The sequence below is a fragment of the Lytechinus variegatus genome, chromosome 11, assembly GCF_018143015.1.
Source record: "Lytechinus variegatus isolate NC3 chromosome 11, Lvar_3.0, whole genome shotgun sequence".
NCBI classification, from domain to species: Eukaryota; Metazoa; Echinodermata; class Echinoidea; order Temnopleuroida; family Toxopneustidae; genus Lytechinus; species Lytechinus variegatus.
The window spans coordinates 21,099,072-21,117,022 of record NC_054750.1 but is presented as its reverse complement, the minus strand read 5'-3'; the positions used below and the strand labels follow the sequence as shown (position 1 = coordinate 21,117,022).

General features: G+C 36.8%; 1 protein-coding gene across 1 annotated transcript; it reads right to left on the bottom strand.

The window, feature by feature from the left end:
* Window positions 1-1,028: 1,028 nt before the first annotated feature.
* On the bottom strand, window positions 1,029-10,896 carry LOC121424378 (zinc finger protein 91-like). The gene is made up of 4 exons (XM_041620043.1): window positions 10,559-10,896; window positions 6,706-6,825; window positions 5,579-5,671; window positions 1,029-5,024 (listed from the first exon to the last, which is right to left on the bottom strand). The coding sequence occupies exons 1-4, from the start codon at window positions 10,563-10,565 to the stop codon at window positions 2,569-2,571; spliced, it is 2,676 nt and encodes an 891-aa protein (XP_041475977.1). The 5' UTR covers window positions 10,566-10,896; the 3' UTR covers window positions 1,029-2,568.
* Between the last annotated feature and the right edge of the window lie 7,055 nt (window positions 10,897-17,951).

The following is a 17,951-nucleotide window of genomic DNA, read 5'->3' as shown; positions in this document are numbered from 1 at the left end:
TGGGGTAGAGTGATCACATGTGCGGTTTTCTGATTTCTCAGTTCAGAAATTTAGGTATAGATTGAATTGAGATCCTTCCATTTTTTTTCATTCTGAATGAAATTTATACCTTTCATATCAATTTTAATAGAGGAAGGGTCTTTTCATTATTCCACTCACCTTTTACACTCTCTTTCTCTCACCCTCTCTCTATGTCAGTCTATAATCCGTTGTTTCTTACTTCTAGTTCAAACCATTCCTTCACAGAAAGAGGCCTGAATATGCAGCCTAAGGTTCCTTCCTTTGACTCATGTACAGAAGGTCCCTCTCAGTCATTCAGGGATTTAAATTTATTTGTGCTGGTCTTAATGTGTGAATACCAAATTGTTGATCAAAGTTTCAATCAGGGTCTGCGCCTGAAGACTAGCCTCTTTCCAAGTTCATTTACAATTCAGTTCTCGACCCCTCTTTCACCTAGGCCCAGCAACACAAAGGTTCAGTGCGTTTAGTTGTTTACTTGAAAGAACAATTCTGATTGGTTCCTTGTCAGTCTACTGAACAAAATGTGCATGCATTAACGGACTTGATAGGCCACTTCATTTAGTATTCAGTAATCACTAACCTTTGTGTTACAAAGCCGAAGTTGCATTAAAAGTGTTAATATTGTGCATGTATTTCTAAATTGCAGAAATAAGATTTTATATCATCTTAAAGGATTTTATTTTAATTTTTTTAATTATATCATTCTAGTCTTGAGAGAATGGACTCATATAAAAGGGAGGTTTTGGCATGGACATTACTCCCATTAGCATCAAATAAGCTGTTGTTGTAACGCATTTTGCTTCTGACAAATTAGACTTACATATTTGGGAGACAAACGTTTTTTCTTGATACCCCCTTTAGACCCTTTTTATGAAATCCTAGATCTACTCTTAGCAGAGGGAAAGGGAGCATACATAATGGAGGGGGAAGAAGAAGAAAGAGAAAAGGGAAAGGAAAGGGGGTTGATAAAAGAAAAGGAGAGAAAATGGGGCCTCTCTTGAAAGGAAAGTAGATAAAATAGCAACCCTTTTTCTACCAATGAAAGCCCTATAGCTCATTACAGTGGATGCGAAACAACCAAACAAAACGGGTCATATTATGCAGTGAGTTACAAGAAATATATATTTACAGCAATGGTTACCAGCAATGATATGAAATGCAAGAATATGGAATTGTTTTTGGCTCTTAAACCTACTCCACGTTCATATTGTCAGATGTCAGTGTAAAGTTACAGCTTTTAATGCTCTCATATCATGGGCCATGTAGGCGTATTCATAAAATGTACAATCATATTTTACAATTACAATTTATGCTAAATCAAGTCTTTGGCAAGGTGTAAACAATAAGAAGTTTCAACCAATTGTAAATACATGTATTGATTGCATTGTTAGGGACAAGCTCAATAACTGTCCATAATATATGGGCAGTTCAACTGTTGAAGTGACCTGTCTGCTATTTTGCAGTCATACGCTATTATAAAAGTCTATGCATAGTCCTAGAAACAAAACCAATGTATCATTACAATTCATACTTCCAAATATGTATTAGCTAATATATTGATCACATCAACGGAAATAATAGTTTTGATACAACTACTATATCTGAGCATATTAGAGACTTACACTTGTCTAAATATGCTTTTGAAACGCAACTGTTTCTGCAGTGGGTAGACTTTTCTGCCAAGTTGGTTTAGTGGGGACAAAACTCCATAACCTTCTCTGGATGGGCCACTGGTGACCCTTTCTAATAGCAACTCCATCCATGGCATACCAATCAAAATCTGGTGTGTATTATTTGCCACAAGAAAGGATCACCAATCATTCACGAAGTCACTCGTAGCTTATGGTCAGCTTGATGAAACACCCACATGGATTCCTTGTAAGAACTCGCCAATAGAAGCTACCTACTGGTAAAAAGGAAACTCTATTAGATATATCTGAACAGTTTGCCTCACAATCAATTACAAGAGAGGTGATCATTGTTTTCAAGATTTTACTGTACCTTTTACAGTTTACAAGGGAGCTTATGGTCAGGATGGATGTTTTTACAATGATGTAATTGACAACTGAACCATTTGCACGTGTATTACTGTAGTTAATGCTCCCAGGTCACCATACCACACCTTGGTCCAGTGCGGCACAGCATGGAAACTCCCTTGCTGACGGAAATGGACAACATGGGTGGGATTCAAATCATGGGCCCCATTGCATAAAAGTTAGCATTATGGTAGCTTTGCCATGCAACAGTAACTTATATGGAATCCTTATTTTGATTGGCCGTTGATCAGCATTACCATGGTAGTTACCATTGGATGGCAAAGCTACCATAATAGTACTTTCATTCAACGGGGCCCTAGGACCCACTGTTTCTGAGAGTCACAGGAGAGCAACACTTAAGTACACCCAATGACAGTACAGTTGTAGTTCACTGCCAAATTAGAAGCATCTGTCATCCAAACAAAAGCTTCTGAGCAATATTCAGAATATATATATATATATACATATATATATATAAATATCTATATATATATGTATATTTGGCATGCATCTACAAAGTCATCATTCCTAGAAGCAGTTCTCCAACACTTTCACTGACACTGGGCTCAGGATCTTGATAAATGCTGACCTCAGATACTTGATAAACACTATCGTTGGTCAAGTGTTCTTGATGATGAACTGGACTATCGCTGGCATTGTCTGTAGACCTTGATTCTGATGGTAAAAGTGGCCCTGCGGCAGATTTATTGACTAGGTGTTCATCTTCAACTAACTTGGTCTTCATTGTTTTCAGAATGACCTTGTGCTTTACTTTGAGATGTTTCCTGAGTTGTGGCAGGTTCATAAAACCTACGGAACAAATCTCACATTCATGAGGTTTCTTATCCTGGTGGGTTAACATGTGCTTGGTTAGGTTACCTTTTGTCAAAAACGACTTCTCGCATATATCGCATGTATGTGACCTGATATTGTTATGCCAATCCATATGAACATTCAACTTGCTTTGATCTCGGAAGCGCTTATCGCACAGTGTACAAGGAAAACGCCTCAACATAGGGTCATTGAAATGGAGCTTCTTATGGCGATTCAGGTTGGACGTGCGTTGGAATTTCTTCCCGCAAACATCACAAGAGTACTTGTAAACAAGGGAGTGGACAGTGTCAGTGTGCTGTTTTAAGATCTGTGGAGTCTTGAAAGTTTCTCCGCAAAGTTCACAAAGGCATTGACAGGCACCTGAATGGACAAGTTCCTTGTGCGATTTCAGTTGATGAGGACGGATGAAGGTTCCTCCACATTCTTCACATTTATATTTCCGTCCCAGTTCGTGGTCTTCTATATGCAACTTTAAATACTTCTCATTTGCAAACACCTTCTCACAGAGGTGGCAGGGGTACTTCAACTTGTTGTGAACACATTTGATATGACTCTCCAGTGTATATCTGCTCGAAAGCAACTTACCACACATTTCACATTTGAATTTCTCAGCATGCCAGTCCATATGAAAATTGTGATCGTACTTCGACAAGAAGGACTTATTGCATTCCTTGCAGTGATATTTCTGCCTTTTGTTTCTGTCCATATGGGTTTTGATGTGAGTTGTGTATAATGATTTCTTCAAAAACATTTTATCACATGTACCGCATGTGAACTCCTGATGCCTGCTTTCTTTATGACAATCAAACATGTGCTTGTGGTATTGATAAGCCTTTTGAAATTCCATATCACAGAGCAAGCATCCGAAAATGCTTTCTTTACTCTCTGATTTTGAACTAATGGTGGAGTTACATGTATTTTGATCACATACCTTTCTTCCCCTTTTAATTTTAACATTCTTTTGATCACTTTCTTCACATGGCTCAAACATGACTTCCGGGATGTCAGCAACAATCGAGTCAGTTAAAACCTCTCCTTTCCTATTCTCATTTGTAGGGCTAGAGGGGGTATCTACATTCTCATCAGTAAATCCCTTGTCATCACTGCTCTGAAAGTTAACTAATGAATTGCCATTCTCTTCCAATGATCTAGCCTCACTGAACTCAGACTCTGACAACACAGTCGGTCTTTCATTGTCTTTACATTCTGTCTTCTCTTCCCTCACAATTTCATTTTCATCAACTTCCTCTATAGCACGTCTCTCACAATCGTATTTAGCATCCAAGGCTTCTAGGATTTGATGATCATTAGAAGAACAGTTCTGTGGTGCTATTTCTACATTAGAAACCACAGCTGTCTCACTAGATCTTGTCTGCCTGCTGGAAGAACTATATTCATCCCTATCGTCCATTTTTATTTTTTTAAGACGGACACACAGTCTCTTCAATTTCGGAGGTGCAACTGCTTTGTCGCTTCTGGTTCGTTTTGCTTTCTGTACACTCCCTTCACCCTCTTTCTTTCTCCCTGACACTTTTTGCCTCTTTCTTTCACCATTAGATTCCTTGAGGCCTTGCCGTCTGTGTGGTTCCTTCTTGGATACCTCAATTTCCAAACCTTTTTGAATTTTGGTACTTTCCAATTCTTTAAGTTTTACAATAACATCATGAGGGGTCATTTTATGATCAATGCGTAAATGCGAAATTAGCTTAAGCTTCCTGAGAAATGACTTTGTGCATTGATCGCAATTGTACACATACTTGATGGGATCCTTCTCACAATCGTTCACTTTGTGCAGATCTAATTCCCAGGTGCTGTGTAGGATTGCATGGCAATTAGGACATGGGTGTTCCTCACTTGGTTGTTGAGTTGCACTTCTATCATCCTCCTGTGCAGTTACTGTATCATCATCATCATCACTAGGTTCGCTCATCCATGCTGAACAATTTTCATTGTCCCCATCATCACCACTGTCGATAGGCACATCTTTGGAACTGCTTGCTTGTGAAGCAGACGTCAAGGCACCTGATTGTTCTCTGCTATCGATGTCCTCATTCTTCATTGGTAGGGGATCTGCTGTATCAGGACCATCATGTTTTGTCTCCAAAAGCGGTCTGTCCTCAAATTGGACGGACACTATGAAAGCAACAAAAAGAACAAATGTTTCTTAAAAGATACCTTCCATGCTGAACTAAACAATATTCCACAGATAATTGAATCCCTCTGTACTGGTTCAAAGATGAAGACCAGTGAGAGGCAACCTGGCTTCTCCGATGCCCCAATTTACCAAATTATGAATAAAAAAATTCTATACCTACTCCATTTTATATTTGACTTTTGTATATATTCTATTAATACATGCAGAATTATGGCCAATTATTTAGTTTAAAAGTGTACATAATGATTAAGGGAAAAAATGACAATTGACTTTTTTTTATAAATAAAACCTGATGTACCGTTTCTTTTATCCATAGAAAACATGACAGAGATGGGTCAATGAAATTGTAAATTTTGAATGAAAGATAAATGTGAGTTTGCTTAAAAGCAAACTCTCATCATTTGTTTTTCTAGAGCTAATCATACACACAATGAAAAGTGTGTAAAATTGTGCCTTGTAATGTCAGTTACCGTGAAAATGCCCTTATAACGATTTAAAAAATTCAGTATTTTTCTTAAACATATATACTTACCTCGTCTCTCAGATTGTATGTGACTACTACCAGACTGAAAAGAGATTCTCACGGCTCCAAGCTGCACCAAAAAAGAAACTGCTGCATCTTTCTCTGAAAAAAAAGAAGGATTATTACATAAAAAATATTCTCCAAGAACAGAAAATCAGATGGGTAAAATATCTGGTGTATCAGAAATGCAGTGCTTTGTTTTAAATGTCAACATGTCTATTTAATCAGGAGAATCGAAACTCAGTTTATGTGTGAACAGACAGGTTAATCAGCCCTACCCATGCACTCCTGGGCTCCGTAACACAAAGATTAGCGATCAATCGCTAAATGAACTGGCCAATCAATATCAATGTTACGGGCACATTTGGTTTAAAATACTGACCAGAAACCAATCAGTGCGGTTCTTTCATATTTGCAATCCATCGCAAACCTTTTTGTTACGGAGCCCTGGTGACTATATCATATAAGACTTTTGCACTGTTAAGTGTACCATTATATATGGTGTTGGCGACTTGAAGCCCACGAACAGGATGAAACATCCCCGTAAAATTTGATTTTTACAGTTAAGATGAGAACAAATCATTAAAGCCTTAACCAATTTATTGGACAATTATAATGTTTACTCTATCAGATTCTTGAAGTGATTTTAGCCTGTGCATTCTGTATTCATGAGATTTTTCTGTCATTTCTTAATACCGATTTCACTTCCGTCGTCGAGAAGTTCTTGCGTAAAGTTGAGTTGATCAGCAGCGCAGAGGCGTGACATCATAGGCTATCGATAACATGATTGGTATCGTTCCTCTGAACCCAGCTCGGTGTTGGAGCTTGGTTCAGCAACTTTTTCGTGCTGTCAACACCAAAACCAACGCAGAACATGAAACTTGAAATCACCCCTTGGAGACAAAGCCCACATATTTGCAGACTGAAGTCTACAAAAATATTTGTTACAGCAAAATCGTTTAGTCTCGAGTGGGTTGATCGCAGGGCTAACTTTAAAACTTGACTGCATTGATTCAAACATGCAACGACTTAAACAAATCAACTTCACAATTAATTATCAAACTTTGTGATGTGGGCCTCATTTCCATGTTTTACAGTTATAGTATCACAATACACACACAGCGAGGCAAGCTCACCAGTAGTAGATGCATTTCCCAAGGACCACCTGTCCATGACCTTCTTACTTTCTGTTCTGAACTTATCGATCATTTCCTTGTTGTCTTCAGGAGACACAAAGTCCCACATGGGTGAAGGGCCTGAAGTGAAAACAGAGGAAAGAGAAATTATGCCATTAATAGATAGGCCAAAGGAGATATCAGGACTTGAATTAAAGGAAAACAAAATACAAGAAGAGAATCAATCTTATCATACAGAGGAGCAATCTAAAACTTTATTCATCAAACTTAGTTAAAGAATAAAGCTATGGATCCAGTCATAGATTGATAAAGCACTAGATATAAAAGCCAATTATTAAGAAGTGAAAGTTTGAAAAGATGGCAAACATTTTGTTTGTTTCAGCTGTTAGATCTAACGTTACGTTACTGCAGAGATGCCAAGTTCAAAGACCAGCTATGCGTGCATTATGAAAGATTTCTGCCTAAATGAGACAGAAAATCGTGTACAACTCTTGAACGCACACACAGGTAACGGAGTGACCCTGAGTGCAAACAGCTGACTGTGTTACAATTTAGGGGTGATACATTTTCACAATAGGGGTGATCAAACTCACTGGAGGGACTTTAATTCACTTATAACAAAGAAATGTGTACTTCAGTACTCCTGTTGAATGCCCTGATGAAAATTTTATGAGTTTCACATTCATTTGAACGGGAGGACAAGATTATTGTATAAATCGAGTGCATTATGCATAAATCATACTACCATTGCGACCCCTGCCCGGCCGATGGTTCAGGCATGACGATCCTGAGTGACGTCACTGATAGAGACTTCAAATGCCAGGAGAGCCGATTCGACAACTAAATTCATCTAAAAAAACACGTATTGAAGATAACATCCAATGGGGAAATGGCTTTCATTTTCATGAAATATACATTCCATTCTTCAATAAATCTATCACCTCGTCGTTAACTGCCCATTCATTCTCGAGCAATGGGGGAATGAATACAGAGTGTCTCAAAGTTTGTGTGAAAAAAGGTGCATTTTCCATAGAACTTCTGCAAAAAAGCAATGCGTAAGGGAAAGATTAGCCCCAAAACACGAATAGATGAGTTAATCAAATGGGATGAATCATAAAAATCAGTGAAATATAGTTTCTCCTGTACTCATTACTGAATACCCCGACTTGATACAATTAATTTTTCCCCCTCTCCATCAACTTTTAAGAAAAAGGGTGCATATTTTCATAAAAATATCATGTGTTATATCGACGGACGCCCGTGCGTACGAGCAGGAAGAAGCCAAATGTCTCGTACGTATTTTTCATAATGGATTTTCTGTGAATCTGAGTGAGATCACAGACATTGTGTACAATGTATATGGAGATAGGCTGTGATAGTTGCGTGAGACAGAGATTTGAGGGGATGAACAAGAGTCCAAAATGCTTGACTCGCGCATAATGTGTGAGACTTGGTAGCAGAGATGTCAAGTTCAAAGACCAGCTATGCGTGAGATTTTCTGTGAATCTGAGATCACAGACATTGTGTACAATGTATATGGAGATAGGCTGTGATAGTTGCGTGAGACAGAGATTTGAGGGGATGAACAAGAGTCCAAAATGCTTGAGTCTCGCGCATAATGTGTGAGACTTGGTAGCAGAGATGTCAAGTTCAAAGACCAGCTATGCGTGAGATTTTCTGTGAATCTGAGATCACAGACATTGTGTACAATGTATATGGAGATAGGCTGTGATAGTTGCGTGAGACAGAGATTTGAGGGGATGAACAAGAGTCCAAAATGCTTGAGTCTCGCGCATAATGTGTGAGACTTGGTAGCTCTGAGCTCTGTCACTGCTAAAATACCTTGTCTGTACAAAAGGGCCTCCAAGCTCTTCAGTGGTGAGTGAGCCAACGCAGTTCAACGGAACAACCAAAATACAGACTGAAGAGTTTTTAAGTTTTGGTCTAGAATTAGAAATGCATCGCGCCGTGCTTAGACTTAGTCAGAGTTGACTTGGACCGATTGTCCCGTATCAGGGTGACCAGATGTCCCGTATTTCCGGGATTGTCCCGTATTTTGCTTCTTTGTCCCGGCGTCCCGACAAACCTTCCGGGACGCCTATTTGTCCTGTATTTCAGAATATTGAACAAAATGTATTTAAAAGTGACGAATTTTCATCAAAATAACCAACAGATGACGAAGCAGAGACAACAATAAAATCGATAAATAAACTTTTGCAAGTTCTGTGGTGATTTTCTTAGAAGCCCAATACATCGCAAATGAACTGGCCTCCTGCCAATGTGTGGCATGTAAGATCTGAGCAGATTCTCTCCACCAAACATGCCAAAATAATCACAAAATCGGCGGAAATTTGTATGACTATATATTATGGGTTCTCAGATTACTGATTTGGAGATGTAATCTCGGAGGAACAAGTTATTGAGTTTTCATAACTAGATCTAGTTGTTTCAGCTTTCGTTTTGAGTCTTGTTGTGTATGATGCCGCGAAGTTTCATCTAATTTTTAAGTTAAAAAAAATTCTTTGAAATTTTATTCATTTCTAAAACCTTTTACTTTAATTTTAAAAATATATTTGAAAAACACCAAATATCATTATGATTTTTGTTAGATGATTGGATTTTTTTGCTCGAAGTTTGAACCTTATCCCTCTTTCTTTCTTTTCTTTCCTTCTTTCTTCATCCTTTTATCCTTCCTGCTTGCCCGTTTTTGTTCCATCTATCTTCATTTCCTTTTGTCTTTAGTGATCCTTTCTCTCTCTCTGTTCATTTTTATTTCTTTCCTCCTTTTTCTTACCTGTCTTCTTTATCAAATTTCCCTTTTTTATTTTCTTTCTTTCTGAAAACTTCCCCCCCCTCCCTTCCTCTCCTTTTTCTTTTAATTCTTTCTCTTCTTCCATTATGTTTTCATTCCCTCCTCACTTCAATTCTTCGTCCCTCTTTTCTTCCTTTCTTTCATTCTACATTTTATTTTTCCTTTCAATTCTTTCCTTATTCTTTCTCTCCCTCCCTCCCTCCCTTCCCTCCTCCCTTACTGCTTTCCTTCTGTCTTTGTTTGCTTCTTTCTTTCAAAGAATGAAGGAAATATTTTTCTTTCCTCCTCATTTTTCTTACTTTTTTTTCTTTCTCTCCTTTATGTCGTCTTTCACACATTGTATTCTCCTTCCATTCCTTTCTTTTTCTTTCTATCTGTATTCAATTCAAAGAATGACGAAAACATTTTATCTCTTTTATTCTTTCTTTCATCCATTTATTCTGACTTTCTTTTCTTTTTGTTATTTTTTTCCCTTCAATTTCCCCTTATTTATTTCTTTCTTTCTTCTCAATTCATCTCTTTTTCTTTCGTCTTTTATTTCTCTCCTTCATTCTTTCGTTCACCCTCCCTTCCAATCAATAATTTTCACAGGTGTAACACTTGTTGATGTTTTTTGTTGATTTTCCCGTATTTCATTTTGTGAAATCTGGTCACCATGTCCCGTATACTATTTCATTTGGTAAAATCTGGTCACCCTAAGGCCTAATTTAAAGCCACACCAGTTTTTATCTTTTAAAGGAGAAATTAGACCTGCCCCCTACCCCTCCAAAATAAAAAAAAATGCTAGAGAGACAACATAACGGTACTCAAAAGGATGTCGGGACATTTCCATTCCTTACGCATGCAATTCTTAATCACGCATTTCTTATACGGATATCACAAATCCGTGACAGCAATCATTCGAATTGTACTAAAGCTAAATCTCCCTGTATCACGATCGTTTTGCCATTATAGAATTGATCTCCCAATCACAAGTATCGTCGATCTCTTGACATGGACTATTATATCATTATGAAAACGTCTAGTTAAAAAATTACTTACTTTCCATCGTCGACGTCGTTGTTGCACGCTAAGCAAGCTCCAACTTCGTCTTTTGTGATCCTTGACTTTCGGTCACTTTCTCCTGGCTTTCTCCCCGCCTACGGAGCATCGCAGCTTTGTCAACTCACTCCTCGACAGGTACGGTACCGGTACCTCACCGCGCCTCGCGCATGTTGACTACGTACGTGTACGGTACGTGTATGGAGCTCTAGCTCTGAATTCTAGCAAAGTATCTTTGTTAATAGCTAATGTCATCCAGCGCAGACGGAATTCGTTGATTTATAACCCCGAGATTGAAATTTAAACAAATCACTTGGCTAAACAGAGTGAAAGCTTTAAAGATCAAGTCCACCCCAGGAAAATGTTGATTTGATTTTGAATAAATAGAGAAAATCTAACAAGCATAACAATGAAAACTTCTTCAAAATCGGATGCAAAATAAGAAAGTTATGACATTTTAAAAGTTTCACATATATTTTTCTCAAAACAGTTTATATTCACAACTTAGTAAAATGCATATGCGAGAGTCGATGATGTCCAACACTCGCTATTTCTTTTGTTTTTTATTGTTTCAATTATACAATGTTTCAATTTATGCAGTAATTGACAATGATGTATACTGAAATACATAATGTTGAACAATGTTAACTCCACAAGTTCAGGGAAGAATAAAGCTCGACTTCAAATGACATGGGTGAAAAAATCAGAATATTTCATATAATAAAATACAAAAGAAGTAGTGAGTGATGTCATCATGTAGTCCCCTCATTTGCATACTGGCCAGGATATGCATATAACTGTTGTGCAAAATGTCATAACTTCCTTATTTCACATCCGATTTTGATGAAATTTTCAGTGTTATGATTGTTGGAATTTTGTCTTTTTATTCAAATCAACTTTTTGTCGGGGTGGACTTGTCCTTTAAAGAAAGCCAAAAAGAATTAAGCTTCAGGAGCTTCCAGCTAGTGGAACACACTGAAAATTACCTTTGACCTTACCATTTGACCTCTGACTGCAGCATAACATGCAGGTCCCCCAAGTCCATCTATCTACCAAGTTTGGTTGAAAAGTGACTTACGGTTGCAGAGTTAGGTGTCATAAGAGTCTTGCATGTAAACATTAACATTGACCTGAAAATGACCTTTGACCTTACCATGTGACCTCCGACTGCAGCTTAACATGCAGGTCCCCCAAGTCCATCTACCATCCAAGTTGGTTGAAAAGTGACTTACGGTTGCAGAGTTATGTGTGATAAGGTTTGTGACGGACAGACGACATTTGGATCCCCAAGTCTCGCCTTCACCTCTGGTGGGCGAGACAAAAAGGGGGAAAAAAGAGATAAAATAAATACCCCCTCTTCTATATACCCATGGAAGCCCAATGGCTCATTACAGTGGAGTCAAAATAACAAAATGAAAGGTACCACAGTATTGAGTGAGTTGCCATTATTATATTTACAGTAAAGTTTATCAGTATTGAGACATTAAAATGCAAGAATATGGAATTCTTTTTAGTTCATAAACCCACACAACAATCCGATTGTCAGACGTAGATTTAAAGTTACAGCTTTTAAGTCCTTGTAGGCCTTTTCATAAAATGTACAATCAAATTCTACAAGTCTTTGGAAAGGTGCAAACCATCCACATGAAGTTTCAACTACGTGTAAATACATACATCAGTTTCATTATTAGGGACAAACTCATAAATTGTCCATAAGATATGGACAGTTGAAGTGACCGCCTGCTATTTTGCAGTCATATGCTAGTATAAAAGTCTATGCATGGTCCTAGAAACAAAACCAAGGTACTATTCAAATGCTAATTATTTATACTTTCAAATAGTAATAATAATAAGAGGCATTTATATAGCACCATCTATCTAGAAATATTCTATTCCGAGGCACGTTGTTATTATTATTACCCAGGCTTTATTAGCTCCAGCTGCCTTTCAGCGCTCACGCATTCAAGGAATTAATCCTGCTGGGTACCCATTCACCTCACCTGGGTCGAGTGCAGCAGAATGTGGATAAGTTTCTTGCTGAAGGAAATTACACCATGGCTGGGATTCGAACCCATGACCCTGTTTCAAAGTCAGAAGGCTTAACCACTGGGCCACAACGCTCCACGTTAGTATTAGCTGATATATATTTTTCAGATGAAAGGAAATCAAAGTTTTTGATACATTCTCCACATCTGAGCTTATATATATTAGAATGAAAGTTCAGGTGTCGAAAAACTGAAATCACAGGCTCTGACAATCTCAGTGGAATCCTTGGTTTTTATGAGCTAGTAAGGTTGAAAAAAAAGGGTGAAAGGCGGGGGAATTTCCCTTAAACAAGTGGAACGCCTCTGGCCGTCTCGCCTGCCTTACGCGATTCTATATCCCAGGACCAAAATCCAATTGAAACCAGTTGGATTTCCAACTGGTTTCAATTGGTTTCAATTGGTTTCAACTGGTTTCAATTGGTTTTAACTGGAATTTAACAATTTCCAGTTGAAACCAGTTGGGCAACTGGAAATCCTAACTGGAACCAGTTGGGCAACTGGAAATCCTAACTGGAACCAGTTGGGTAAATGGATATGACTTCCAACTGGAAATGATTTCTAACTGGAACCAGTTGGGTAACTGGAAATCCTAACTGGAACCAGTTGGGCAACTGGAAATCCTAACTGGAACCAGTTGGGTAACTGGAAATGACTTCCAACTGGAAATGATTTCTAACTGGAACCAGTTGGGTAACTGGAAATCCTAACTGGAACCAGTTGGGCAACTGGAAATCCTAACTGGAACCAGTTGGGTAACTGGAAATGACTTCCAACTGGAAATGATTTCTAACTGGAACCAGTTGGGTAACTGGAGATGACTTCTAACTGGAAAGATGGGTAACTGAATTCTAATTGGAACCAGTTGGGTAACTGGAAATAAAACTGGAACCAGTTGGGTAACTGGAAATCCTAACTGGATCCAGTTGGGTAACTGGAAATGATTTCCAATTGGTTTCCAATTGGAAATTTTCCAGTTACCCAACTGGATCCAATTGAAACCAGTTAACTTGCATATTTTCTGCCAGTGTGCACAGATTAATGTTTTATGAGATTCATCATAATTTACAATGTATCTATTTATTTTTTTCAATTTGAAGTTCCACACTTTTTTTCAGATGTTTCCAATACTTAGCAGTGAAAACCATGTTCATAAATGTTATAGATTATAATTAAAACAGATTCAAAGATAATTAGTACACCACTAACTGTTACCAAATTACATCAAATAAAAATACATATATTTGAAGAACTCCAATATGAATATATACATATGAAAGTCTGTATTTTATCAATGCCCTTTACATTGGTATTAATAGACAAATAACACTGCTTCTGTGTTGGCATGAGCAATAGTTAGTGCAAATGCTAATTAATTTGTAACTAATTGAGTTAATTCCAACTGGAAGTTCCAATTGGATCCAGTTGGAAACCAATTGGTTTCAACTGGTTCCAGTTGAAAACCAGTTGCCTCCAATTGGTTTCAACTGGAACCAATTGAAACCAGTTGCCTCCAATTGGATTCAACTGGTTTTTATAGGGAAATTGGAACAACTGGAACCAATTGAAAACCAATTGAAACCAATAGCCAACTGGTTCCAGTTGCCCAATTGGTTTTAAACTGGAACCAGTTGGCAACTGGTTTTCAATTGGAACCAGTTGTTCCAATTTCCCTATTGAAACAGTTGGCCAACTGGTTTCAATTGGTTTTGCTCTAATTGGTTTCAACTGGATTTTGGTCCTGGGTAGCAGCAGTGCTGCCTTTGGAAAAAGCTAATAAAACACTAGTATGATAATAAAATATCATGTCCATTGACCCAAAATGACCTTTGACCTTGATCACGTGACCTAAGACATGTGCAAAACAATCATTCATACTTGATTACCATTATGTCAATGTTTCATGAACTAAATCTGTAAACTTTTTAAGTTATGATTCCAATTTAACACATACTCCCAACATGGCCAGAGTTCATTGACCTTTAAATGACCTTTGATCTTGGTCATGTTCCTGAAATGTGCACACAGTATTCAGGGATACATTGTTGCTCTTATGTTCAAGTTTAATGAACTAGATCCATAAACTTAAAGTTATGACAATTCCATAAAATACCCCCAACGTGGCCAAAGTTTGACCCTAAGTGAAATTTGACCTTAATCATGTGAACTCAAACTCAGGTAAGATCTTCAGTGATACACTATTACCCTTATGCATAAGTTTTATGAACTAGGTCAACATACTTTCAAAGTTATAACAACATTTCAAAAACTTTAATCTTAGTTAAGATTTCAATGTTGATGACATCGCCAATGCCGTCGGAAAAGTGGCGCCTAAAGTTGCTCTGCTATGCAGGTGAGGCAAAAATCTTGTGAAATTACAATACATGATTCATGCTGGTTCGAGAGAGACAACCATGTTTATTTTGGGGAGGCTTTTTGGGGCGTTAGACTTTTGGAAAAAAAATGTTGACTGTTTTGGGAGAGATATCCACCTGTAAGATTTTCGGGAAGGCAAATGTTGATCCAATCTCCTGTTATGTGATTTCTCACATATTCAATAAATATAAATACACAATCAATACTTAATCAATACTTCTACAGGAAGTATCACAGGAAACTTTATGTTTAACAATTCCAACTTTAAGAAACTATTACTCATTCTTCTTTCAGAGCTCTAAACTTCTGACGGACACACATTTTATGGGTTTCTTCTTTACCACATTCCTGCATGCTTCTCACTAAAATGTACACTCACCCAATTTAGAGTAAAGTTATGACATACAGATTGTTTTGGTCAAGCATCCAAGATTGACCAACACCTGTTTGGTTGTAGAGAGTCTCGACCAGACCAATATAAAAGGAGTTCGCTTCTGAACCTAAGTCAGAATAGAGAATTGTTTCAAGACTGGTTCCAGCATGCATATAGATTAGAGTTCTGGTTTAGAGCTACAGAAGAGTTTACATTTTATACTACATCAGATCGCAATGCAGAGTTTATATTATATTCACCTTCAGAGTAAAGTCACCATCAGACTTACTCATATATTTGTCATCATCATTATCAAGTTATCATCATCTTTAATAAATGTAAATGAACTCTACATCTTGCATTGATTCGTCTCATTTAAGTCTGGTTGAAAGAAAAGTGCAATTTATCGACCCAACGACAACATAACACTACCTCCATGGACGACTAATTTTATTTCAACAAAGACTAAACTTTGACTAAGTTTACCCCTAAACAATGTGCAGCTTGATAGTCTCTTGACATTCACTATGGTAACTGTTGGGTGCTAAGAAATCCAGAATTCTGAATTAATAATTGGAACAATAACAATGCTAATTTAACATAAATATTACACAAATATAGAGCATGTTCTACACCCCCCCAAAAAATGATAATGAAACAGAATGAATAAATATATATCTAAATGAAAAATAATTAATATCAAAAGATTCATAACAATAAAAATACATTTGCAATAACAATAAAAAAACATTTCCAATAACAATATAAAACAATCTTTTACCAATTTTCAAGTTTCAAGGGATGCTCTGGGCTGAAGATATTTATATCTCAATCAAAAGATTAAAATTCACAGAGCAAAATGCTGAAAATTTGATCAAAATCGGACAACAAATACCAAAGTTATTGAATTTTAAAGATTTTCATTATTCCAGTGAGAGTTCTAGGCATGTCTTCATGAATATTCATTAGGTGGGCTGATGACGTCATATCTCCACTTGTTCTTTTGTATTTTATTATATATAGAATGGGTATTTTTATACAACAGAAAGGAACCAACATACAGATGAGAGCACATAATGAAGTACTTACAAAAAATGCAAATGTATTATTATTATTTGTTTGGCGTCGCCTGTGCCAAACATTTACAGAAATAAGGAAATGTAATTACATTTACAGCAATGAGAAAATATAATAATGCACTTGTAGATTTTTTATGCCAAACTCTGATGAACTTCTTGGAGATGCAAACTAGATGGGAAGTCAAATCATATGCCTTGCCTGAATCAATGTATTGAACACTCACTTGAAAAATAAAAACATTATCACTTTTTGAAACATTTAGTCAAATGGATCCATCGCTCATGATTTTCAAAAATTATATACGTGGTGCAAGGTATATTGAAAATGAGATGTGTTCCTCATGCACCCACTGTGAACATTTAACCTTTTATCAATTAAGTCATGATTTTTTCTCCAGTACCTGTATACACAAAATATATGTTATTCACTAATAAGCCAGTTCGTAGTTCCACTCTGCGCATGATCAGAAGATTCTGTGCATGATCAGAGGAAGGTCATTTGTACTAAAGTGACACATCTTATAATAATTCCACATTAGCATGCAAGAGGAAGTCATCTTCCAGGCTAGGTTGAAATAATTATAAAAGTTTTCTTTTCATGCTCAATGAAAATAAATTAACCTGCTCTGATCAGTGAAAATCACCAGTTTAGCTGAAGGGATTCACAAAAGAATAAGCCTACATGAAATCAATTAAAATGTTTAGAATCACATATATCATGTTCTATGGAGATAAACAAAGTACTTTTCAGCTCACTTTATGTTAAATCAATTAAATGAATTTAAATATTCCTACTATTCATGGTTTCTGAATCCAAATCCTGCAATTAAATGCATTATTATATTGTGTGTCGTACGGGACAACTTTTAATAGGACAATAATTGAAAACTGAAGGGCAGTAATTAGATCCTTATGGGATAAATCGATCACCCATGGGACAAACAAAGAGAAACTGATTTTATGAAATTGCATCATCATAAATAAAATTGTAGGAAAAACTTTTGCATTGTCATGTGTCGTACGGGACATTGCAAAAAATATGTTCGGAAAAATCAGGGCTGCCCCCATTATGGATCATGAAAATGTTGTAGATATTATTTGGAACCATCAATGATATATTATTCTATTGACCTGCAATATTTTCAATCTTCTCTTGCTTTGCAAATTATTGTTTCAGGCGGTGTTTGTACTTGACTATTCAATGAGCAAAATTATTGAAAATTTAAAATTCCATTGTTCCCCCAATTAAAACTATATCTGTCTTCACTTTTGGTTAAAACTCATAATTTTCATAAAATTTAGGTATCATAGTAAAATATTACACTACTTATGACTTATTGAAAGCATGTTGAAATTTATGATATTTTTGAAGTTCTAGTGTGGAATCGCCCACAAAAGAAATAGTGAGTGATGTCATCAACTCTGTCATTTGGATGTAACTGGCTCGTTCATATAACTATTTTGTTGAAAATAAGCAAGACTTTAAAATGCCATAACTTTCTTATTTTACATCCGATTTTGAT